At 41.1% G+C, this 10,265-nt stretch overlaps 1 protein-coding gene across 1 annotated transcript in view; it reads left to right on the top strand.

Moving 5' to 3' along the window:
* Positions 1 to 10,265, top strand: part of LOC122551782 (contactin-associated protein-like 5) — a 1,086,426-nt gene that overhangs the window by 874,038 nt on the left and 202,123 nt on the right. The window contains exon 19 of the mRNA XM_043694246.1: positions 7,235 to 7,459. Coding sequence (XP_043550181.1) covers positions 7,235 to 7,459 — 225 coding nt within the window. The remainder of the gene's footprint in view (positions 1 to 7,234; positions 7,460 to 10,265) is intronic.

Below are 10,265 nucleotides of genomic sequence, written 5' to 3'. Positions count from 1 at the left end.
GAGTGCAGTGGAGGTTGGGACGCTAAATGTCTTCAAGGCAGAAATTGATAAATTCTTGATGTCACAAGGAATTAAGGGCTACGGGGAGAATGCAGGTAAGTGGAGTTGAAATGCCCATCAGCCATGATTGAATGGCGGAGTGGACTCGATGGGCTGAATGGCCTTACTTCCGCTCCTATGTCTTATGGTCTTATGCTCTTTACGTTCAAGCATCTGAAGTGAGACTTTAACTGAGGACCTACAGATAGAAAAGCAAGTGAGTTATTCCTGAAACAGGACTGAATCTGATGTGTCAAGTGCCCTTTCCCTCAGTAACTTAAAATGCACCTTATTTATAGAAATTATAAGCAGGAGCACACCTCCACACTTGCTTACCATTTAATATGGTCCTGGCTAATCTCTACCTCAATGATATATTCCTGCTTTCTCACCATGCACTTCAATGCCTTTAGTATCTAAAAAAAAATCAATATCTTTCTTGACCGCACTTAGTGACCTGGCCTGTACAGATTGACCATCCTTTAAGTGAAGCAATGTTTCCATATCTAAGTCCTAAATGTGTCCTGAGACTGTGTCCCCTGGTTCTAGAATGTTAAGTTCCTTGGGGAATCATCGATCCCACATCTAGTCCTGTTAGAATTTTATATGTTTCAATTGAGTCCCCTCTTATTGTTTTAAATTTGAGTTAATGCAGGCCCAGTCAAAGCAATCTCTTCTCATAGGACAGTCCTCCCAACCATAGTGTCAGCCCAGTGAACCTCTACTGTTGTCTCTTTATGGCAAACAGATCCATTCCTAGGTAGGGAAACCAAATCTGCACGCAATAATCCAGGTGCAGAGTCAGAGGCAAGATGGGAACAATGACATTAGACAATACAAATTCAAGTCTAAAACGGACATAGGGACAGAGAACTTGAGGTTGTGAGAGGCACGTCTTTGAAGATGGCAGATCAAGTTAATAAGGTTGCTAATAAAGCATTCTGGTCTTCACACACAGAAGTATTGAGTAAAAAACACTACAAGATAAGATATAGGAGCAGAATATGGTCAATTGAGCAGGTCAGGCAGCATCTGAGGAATGGAAGATCGACGTTTCGGTCATTAGCCCTTCATCAGGAATTTTTTGATGAAGGGCTAATGCCCAATACATTGATTATCCTGCTCCTTGGATGCAGCCTGACCTGTTGTGCTTTTACAGCACCAAACTCTTGACTCTGATCTCCAGCATCTGCAGTCCTCACTTTCTCCCATATGGTCAATTGAGTCTGCTCGACCATTCAATTTTGGCTGATATATTTCTTAACCCCATTCTCCCACCTTCTCTCTCTAACCCTTGATTACTCTACTAATCAAGAACATATCTAACACTACCTTAAATACACAGAGTGACTTGGCCTCCACAGCCTTATGTGGCAATGAGTTCCACAGATTTACCACCCTCTGTCTGGAGAAATTCCTCCTCATCTCAGTTCTAAAGGGTTTTTCCTTCACTTTGAGATTGTGGCCTCAGGTGCTAGTCTGTCCTACTAGTGGAAACATCTTCTCCACATCCACTCTATCCAGGCCTTTCAGTATTCTGTTAGTTTACATCACCTCTCCCTTCATCCTTCTAAACTCCATTGAGTACACACCCAGAGTCAACTGCTCCTTATGTGACAAGCTTTTCGTCCCCAGGATCATTCTTGTAAACATACTCTGAATGCCCTCCAATGCCAATACATTGCTTCCTTAGATACAGGGCCCAACACTGCTCACAGTATTCCAAATGCAGTCAAATCAGAACCATAGCTGTACATCCCTGCTCTTGTATTCTAGCCACCTTGAAATGAATGCTAACGTTGCACTTGACATCCTAACTATCAACTGAACCTGCACATTCACCTTAAAAGAATCCTGAGCTAGGACTTCCAAGCCCGTTTGTACTTCAGATTTCCACTGTCTTTCCCCAATAAGAAAATAGTCTACACCTCTACTTTTCCTACCAAAATGCATAACCTCATACTTGCCCACATTGTATTCCACTGTCACTCCTTTACCTACTTTCCTTGCTTCTGAGTCCTTCTACAGCCTCCCCCTTTCCTCAACACTACCTGTCCCTCCACCAATCTTTTGTGTCATTTCCAAACTTAACAACAATGCCCTCAGTTCCTTCATCCAGATCATTAATGTATAATGTAAATAGTTGTAGTCTCAATACTGAGCACTGCGGAACTCCACTCATCACCAGCTGCCATCTGAAAAAAACCCCTTTATCCCTAGTCTCTGCCTTCTGCTGGTCAGCCAATCCTTTATCCATGCCAGTACCTTACACCTAACACCATAGGCTCTAATCTTATTTGGCAGCCTGCTATGCACCAACTTGTCAAAGGCATCTTGGAAATCCAAACAGATCACATCCACTGGCTCTCTTTGTCCAACTTGCTTGTTACTAGCTCAAATACTTCTAATAGATTTGTCAGGCAAAACTACCCCTTTCTAGTTACTTTTACTCAATTGTAAACCTGTTAAATCAGAGCCAGACAGTTTTCCCTTTAACTTCTAACCAGCTATGCAGACCTCCAGGGCCTGTGTGTAGCTACAATTTCTGCATCTGGAGGTCAGTGCTGTGATTGGTGTACTGACCCCTCTTGACGTGTGTGGAACCTTGGAGTGGCTGGGCACACTTAGTTCCAACAACCTGTTCAGTCCAAATTTCCATGGCGATTATAATTCCTCTCCCTCCTTCCCCTTCCCTGATTTGTCAGTTATTTATGGGATTTTACTTGTGTCTAGTACAGAGTAAACTGAACTAAATATTTGTTCGATTCACCTGCCATCTTATTCTTTCCCATTATTAATTCCCCAGAATCACTTTCTATATAACTAATGCTCACTTTGTTAACTCTTTAAAATATCCATAGAGAGATTTATTATCTGATGTTATATTTGTCACTAGCTTTCTTTTGTACTCTATGACAAAGCTGATCCTTTAACAAGGTTATTTATTCCTTGGCTTATTTTTCAGAGAGGTTGTAAATGACACAGACTCCAAAAGGTCTGGAGTGTAGGGTTTTAGGGCCAAGTTGATAATAGCTGACAGATATTGCCTCCAGCAGAAGGCTTTCAAGTTAAAAATAATACTTGTACAATGAAAGGGGTGTGGAGAAAGTGAGGACTGAAGATGCTGGAGGTCATAAAGTGGAGTGGCTAGGTCTCCCAGCTCAGCTTTACTTTGCTTTGGTTTGGTTTTTAGTAGTAGTGTGAAAAAAGTTGCTGGATCCAAAGAGGCAGGTGCAGGCCGGTACACACTCTCGCTGACTCATTTCCTGTCAGAACTTGTGTTTGATTTTACCTTTTGTGCCAGGTAATATTTATGGGGATTGTTGCAAGTATTGTAAACAGCATAAGTAATTTGGGATGATCTGATAGGTTTTTGGAGACCTTAAATTACTCGGTATTCTGTTTTCTTTTGTTTGTGTTTCATTCAGTAATCTTGTAAATAAATTGTTTTGTTTAAAACTAAGTGGTTTGACCAGCTGCATGTCTCCTGGATTATCCATTTACTCCTGCTTAAAACAACTGGTAAAGTTAGGGTCCAGGTTACTTTCTTGAAATGTTTTGAGGGGGTCTGGCCTGGTCCATAACATTCTAATTGTTCCTGCCTATTGATATTTTAGTCATTATTTGTATTTTTTATATTATGTTCAACTTTCTGACTTTCCATCCACCCTTGTGTAACCATACATATTTTCTTTAAGTTTGATGCTATCATTAACATCTTAGTTAATCTTGAATTGTGGGTTCTTGGTACTTTTTTTAATGAAATTTGGATTCTTTTTAAAAAGGACAGTGTAGTATTAGGGACATTTAAGTGACTGCTGGACAAGAACATGGATGGCAGTAAATTGAGGGGTGTGTAGGTTAGGTTGATCTTAAGATAAATGCTCAGCACAACATTGTGGGCTGAAGGGCCTATACTTTGCTGTACTGTTCTATGTTCTATGTTCTAACCCATTAAATATTTGCATTAATGTAGTGCCTTATTCAAACACTGGGTGTCCCACAGCACGTTGCAGCCAACTAAATACTTGAAGTGAAGTCACTGTTGTAATGTCAAAATCACAGCATACAATTAGCAAGTGGTAAGCTCCTACAATCAGCAGTGTGACAATGGTGAATTTTTAAAAAATATGATGTTGATTCATCAAGGTATTAGGAGAGCTCCCCTACTCTTTGTTATGGTAGACCTAGGAATCTGTTCTCTCTACCGAAGGAAGAAGATGTGGCCTCAGTACAAGATCTTTTCTGTAAGACAGAGAACGCTTGACAGTGCGACTCTCCTGCAACATTACACTAGAGTAGCAGCTTGAATTGTTGTGCTCAAGTTGTGGACTGGGTGTGCAGTTGGCAAATTAATTTCCATCTAGATAAGTGTTGGGTACATTATGCTTGCAAGATATTACACATACTACCCCCCTTGGACACTACCCTCACTGAGGCAGACAATGAGAACGGTCTGGGAGTACAGGTATCTTAATGACTGAAAATGAGAATGCAGGGAACCCCAATCCTGTGGCTAGAGTAAATTTGGAAGGAAAAGTTATTTCAGTTTTTGTATTATGTTGTCAAAGCCAATGTGTGTTAACCATCACAAACAAAAACAGAAATTGCCGGAGAAACTCATGTTTCAAGTCCAGGGATCCTTTGTTGGACCTGAAATGTCAACTCTCCACAAATGCTGCTGAGTTTCTCCAGCAATTTCTGTTTTAATTTTAGATCATCAGCATCTGCAGTTCTTTGTGTTTTTTTTAATGCATTGATCATCCTTCAACATCTCTTGAGATACTAATTGTGAATAAGCTCCTTGAACTACTACAGACCAGCTGCTGGCGCTACTATCATGCTCTTGAATGGCTAGTTGCAGGAGTTTGACCTGATAAAGATAAGCCCGGTCAAATCATGCCCAAACACTAGTTACAGCCTGGAGATGGCTATTTAGCCACTTGACCATCTCTTGCCATTCAAATACACCGTGCTTGATCACAATCTTAACTCCATCCAGAACACCTTGATTCTCCAAGTCTTAAGATTATCGAATAAGAATATCAACATGGGTTTGTGACATTTTTAATTGACCCACAGCCTCGATAGGTTTTCGATGAGCAAATTTAAGATTTCCGCCACCCTTTTGGGTGAAGAATTGCATTTCCTGAAATCACTCTTGAATGGCCTACCACAAACATTAAAGATGTGCTTGATTCTATCACCAGAGGAATATGGTGTCTCTCTATCATTTCCATATAAATTTTATTACCCCTTATTCCTCTCTAGCCAAGGAAATACAAGCCTGTCATCATAATTTGTTCCTTTACGTAACCAATGAATACACTTGTTTAAACACCACCTTTGCATTTGCACAAACCTATTAGTTCACTTCAAAAAATGATTCAAAGACACCTCATAATTGTGCAGTCAGTGCAATCCCACACATGGTCATTGAGGGCTTATTAATTAATATACCCCTGTTCAGTTTCACACCCAGTGGTTTCTATAACCATCTTTGAAATAAAAATCAAGCCAGCAATATCAGCATTGACTATTGACAACTCTCGTAAAAATACACGATCCAGCTCAGGGAATTTCTAAACGATAATAAAGTGCCAAAAAATGCACAGGAAGATGTGACCCAAGTTGAACATTACCCTTGGGATGGAGCATTCAAGCAAACGTGTGGGCGGTCATCTTCAGAAGTAATAATATTTGACAACAGAGGTCTTGCTCTTGGTATGTTGGGAGCCTGGAGTAGAAGTGAATTCAGTTCATTTGTTACATAGGTCCTAAATGTGATAAGAAGATGGCTTATCTCAGTGATGCATTAAGTCCCAATTTCTGCATCAATAGCACCACAAGACACATCATATTCAATGACTTACTTCTGCAGTGAAAACAGAAAATGCTGGAAATGGTTGGCAGGTTGGGCTGCAACTATGGAGAAAGAAACAGAGTTAATCTTTCAGGGTAATGACCATTCCTTCGAACTGGAAGGTATGAAAAGATATAGGGACCCCAGGAGAACAAGTAGGGAGTCTGAGAGAGGCTAGAAGGCAAGGAGCAGTTAAATAACAAAACTGATGATTGTTTGAAGCAAAGGAAAAAGATAAAGGGATAAGAATGGAACAGCACTTTTTATAAAAAGGACATGATATAATTGAGCATTCAACAAATCACGAGTACTTTAGGGCTCCCCTATCGTCATGACTGTGATCCCCAGTTATCTTGAGAAGTAGCTGGTGGATTTTCCCTTGAGTTGCTGATCAATGCATTGAAAAATCCAAATGGCCTGCTTGACCATTTCAGAGGACAATTGAGAGCTAACCATATTTATCACAGGCTGGCGCTGCACATGGGTCAGACCGAGTAAGAATATAACATTTCCCTTACCATATTGTTATTTAGACAATCTGACAACAATTGGGGCTAATATCACTTTTGACTTCAATGAGAATGTGATGCTTAGAATGTGATGTGAGCTCATGTTCTAACTAATGTGCTAATATAGACAAAGTATTTTATATGGGGTGGGGGAGTCCAAAACTAGAGGGCATAGTGTATGAGTATATTTGATTTGTATATAGTTAAGTTTTTCATCAGTCAGGGAATCAAGAATAACCTTGAAAGGACAGGAAAATGAATGTGAGGAGTGTTGGATCAACCATGATCTATTTGAATGGCAGAGCAAGCTCGAAGAGCCAAACAGCCTACTCCTGTCCCTACTTCTCATGGTCTTAAAGAGTGAAAGAGTAGAGCTCTTGGGACAAATTGAATATATCTGTCAAAGTGCTGGCACATGCTCAGTGGGGCGAATGGCCTTTGACTCTGCTTGATCTATGATCTGTGGGCAATCTAAAATATGACATTTTGATTTTGGGATAAGGAGTAGTAAATTTAAGACAGTGATGAGGAGAAATTGCTTTCTCTTAAAGCTGGTTATTCTGTGTAATCACTACCCCAGACTGTAGTTAATGCCAGTACATTGAGTAAGTTTAAGGAGGAGGCAGACAGATCTTTAATTAGTAACGGGCTAAAGGGTTATTGGGAGCGGGCAAAAAAGTGGAGTAGAGGCCGAGGTAAGATCAGCCATGATCGTGAAGAATGGTGGAGTAGGTTCGAGGTGCTGAATTGCCTACTCCTGCTGCTAGATCTTATGTTCTTACATAAAACTTCTGCTGACAATCCCTCCTTTTTCCTATTTCAGAGATTTCTGCAATCTTAGAAGCTGGGACATCGTTGGTTTATGATTTCCACGAATCTTATGGCACTGGCAAAAATGTCAGCAGCCACTTATCTGCGATCTACTCGGACATGACGCTTTCGAGGGAGAACATAGAGTTCAGCTTTCGAACCACCCACACTCCAAGTGTGCTGCTTTATGCAGACTCCTATTATGAGGAATATATAGCAGTGGTTTTGTGCAGTAATGGTGAGTAAAGAAACGTTTTGCCTGATTAAAAGTGTTACGTCCATCAATTGCTGACAAAATATATTCAAACTTTTATTTAAAATAAACTCTCTTTCATTAACTTGCTATCCTAATAGCTGTGAGTGCACTCCTGCGAAAGGAATAATTTATTGACTTGGAGGTACCTTTGGGATACCCTGAGGATGTGAAAGTTCTGCATCGTTGTATGTTCTTGATGATTAACAGGTCGGTCATATTGCAGGAAATAAGGACTGGGGCAAGAACAAAGACGAATGAGAATAGAGGAAATGGTAATCATCTACAAGTTTACAAGTTACTTGGAGAACCTGTTGCTCATGTATGTGAGGAGTGACAATTAGTAAGTGAGGTCTGATAATTTCCTAGAGTGAGCTGGTTATTTTCCCTTGGAAATGCATATTTAGTATCAGACATTGTTTCGGATTTAGGATGTTGCAGTTCTGTGGGGATACATGGTCATTCAGGGAAACAAACAATACAGGTCACAAATGATCATCTACAGGAAATGTCACAGAGTTGAGAGAGGGCAGAGATTTCAAGTGGTTTGTAAAAATAGCAAATATGATGTAAGCAAAAATGCTTTCACATAATAGATGGTTAAAGTCGTAAAGTCACTGCCTGGAAATATATTATTATTTCTTCTTGGAATGTGGGTGTCACTAGCTGGGTCAGTATCTATTGCCCTAATTGAACTGGGTGGCTTGCTATGGCCATTTCAGAGGACATTTTAAGTCAGCCACATTGTTGTGAGTCTGGAACTACATACAGTCCAGACCAGGTAAGGACTTCAGTTGCTAAAGGGAATCAGTGAAAGAGATTGGTCAACAGTGCTCACTTGGTCACAATTAGGCTAACTTGCAATTCCAGATTTTTGTTGAATTCAAATTTCATCATCTCCCGTGGTGCGATTCAAACACACGTCCCTAGAACATTAGCTTGGAATTATGGCTTACTATCACAATAGCATTACCGCCACACCCCCACTTCTCAGGTGTCTGGCGACAGGCCCAGTTGACACTTTTAAGTGAGCATTCAATGATTATTTAACCACCAATTTGCAAGGATACCAGGAAAAGGCAGGAGAATGGCACTAAAGCATAAGGTAAATAGACAAGGTCGTTTCCCTGGGGCAGGGGTGTCCAGAACTAGAGGGCATTGGTTTAGGATGAGAGGGGAAAGATTAAAAAGGGACCTCATGGGTAACATTTTCACACAGAAGCTGGTGCATGTATGGAATGAGCTGCCAGAGGAAATGATGGAGGTTGGGGCAATTACAATGTTTAAAAGGCATCTGGGCGGGTATATGAATAGGAAGGGTTCAAAGGGATATGGGCTGGGTGCTGGCAAATGGGACAAGCTTAGGTTAGGATATCTGGTCGGCTGTGACTCTGTGACCGTATCTGTGGAACTGTCAGATGTGCAGAGTTTCTCCAGTAATTTCTATATTTTGTTTGTTTCAGATCTCGAGCATCTGCAGTTCTTTGTTTTATTTGATGCTCTTTTGGAGAATAGATGCAAAGTCCTCACTTTCTTCTATTGTACTATGAAAATTCTGTGATTCTGTGCCAAAGTAGATTATTCTCAGAACCTTCCAATGTAAGGCAGCCGACACCCATCTATCACCGTAGAAAACATTCCACTGACACATTGTGGCTGTAGTGTGTGCTATCTAAAAGATGCACTGTAATAACTCACCAACATAGTTTGACAACAGCTGCCAAATATACGGCCTCTCCCACTCAGAATGACAATGGCAGCAGTTTCACAGGCAAATTATCACCTGCAAATTTTCCTCCAAACCACAAATGATAGAACATAGAACATAGAAAAATACAGCACAGTACAGGCCCTTTGGCCCTCGATGTTGTGCCGATCCAAGCCCACCTAACCTACACTAGCCCACTATCCTCCATATGCCTATCCAATGCCCGTTTAAATGCTCATAAAGAGGGAGAGTCCACCACTGCTACTGGCAGGGCATTCCATGAACTCACGACTCGCTGAGTAAAGAACCTACCCCTAACATCTGTCCTATACCTACCACCCCTTAATTTAAAGCTATACCCCCTCGTAATAGCTGACTCCATACGTGGAAAAAGATTCTCACTGTCAACCCTATCTAAACCCCTAATCATCTTATACACCTCTATCAAGTCACCCCTAAAACTTCTTTTCTCCAATGCAAACAACCCCAAGTGCCTCAGCCTTTCCTCATACAATCTTCCTACCATACCAGGCAACATCCTAGTAAACCTCCTCTGCACCCGTTCCAGTGCCCCCACATCCTTCCTATAGTATGGCGACCAAAACTGCACACAATACTCCAGATGTGGCCGCACCAGAGTCTTATACAACTGCAACATGATCTCAGGACTCCGGAACTCAATTCCTCTACAAATAAAAGCCAGTACGCCATATGCCTTCCACACCGCACTATTTACCTGGGTGGCAACTTTCAAAAATTTGTGTACATGGACACCAAGATCCCTCTGCTCATCCACACTACCAAGTATCCGACCATTAGCCCAGAACCCCATCTTTTTGTTATTCTTCCCAAAGTGAATCACCTCACACTTAGCTACATTGAATTACATTTGCCACCTTTCTGCCCAGCTCTGCAGCCTCTCTATATCCTGCTGTAACCTGCCACATCCTTCCTCACTGTCAACAACTCCACCGACTTTCGTATCATCCGCAAACTTGCTCACCCAACCTTCTAACCCCTCTTCCAGGTCATTTATAAAAATGACAAACAGCAATGGTCCCAAAACAGATCCATGCGGAACAC

The sequence above is a fragment of the Chiloscyllium plagiosum genome, chromosome 7, assembly GCF_004010195.1.
Source record: "Chiloscyllium plagiosum isolate BGI_BamShark_2017 chromosome 7, ASM401019v2, whole genome shotgun sequence".
Classification (NCBI taxonomy): Eukaryota; Metazoa; Chordata; class Chondrichthyes; order Orectolobiformes; family Hemiscylliidae; genus Chiloscyllium; species Chiloscyllium plagiosum.
Note: the sequence above shows the minus strand (reverse complement) of the source record. Positions and strands in the feature narration are given on the sequence as shown.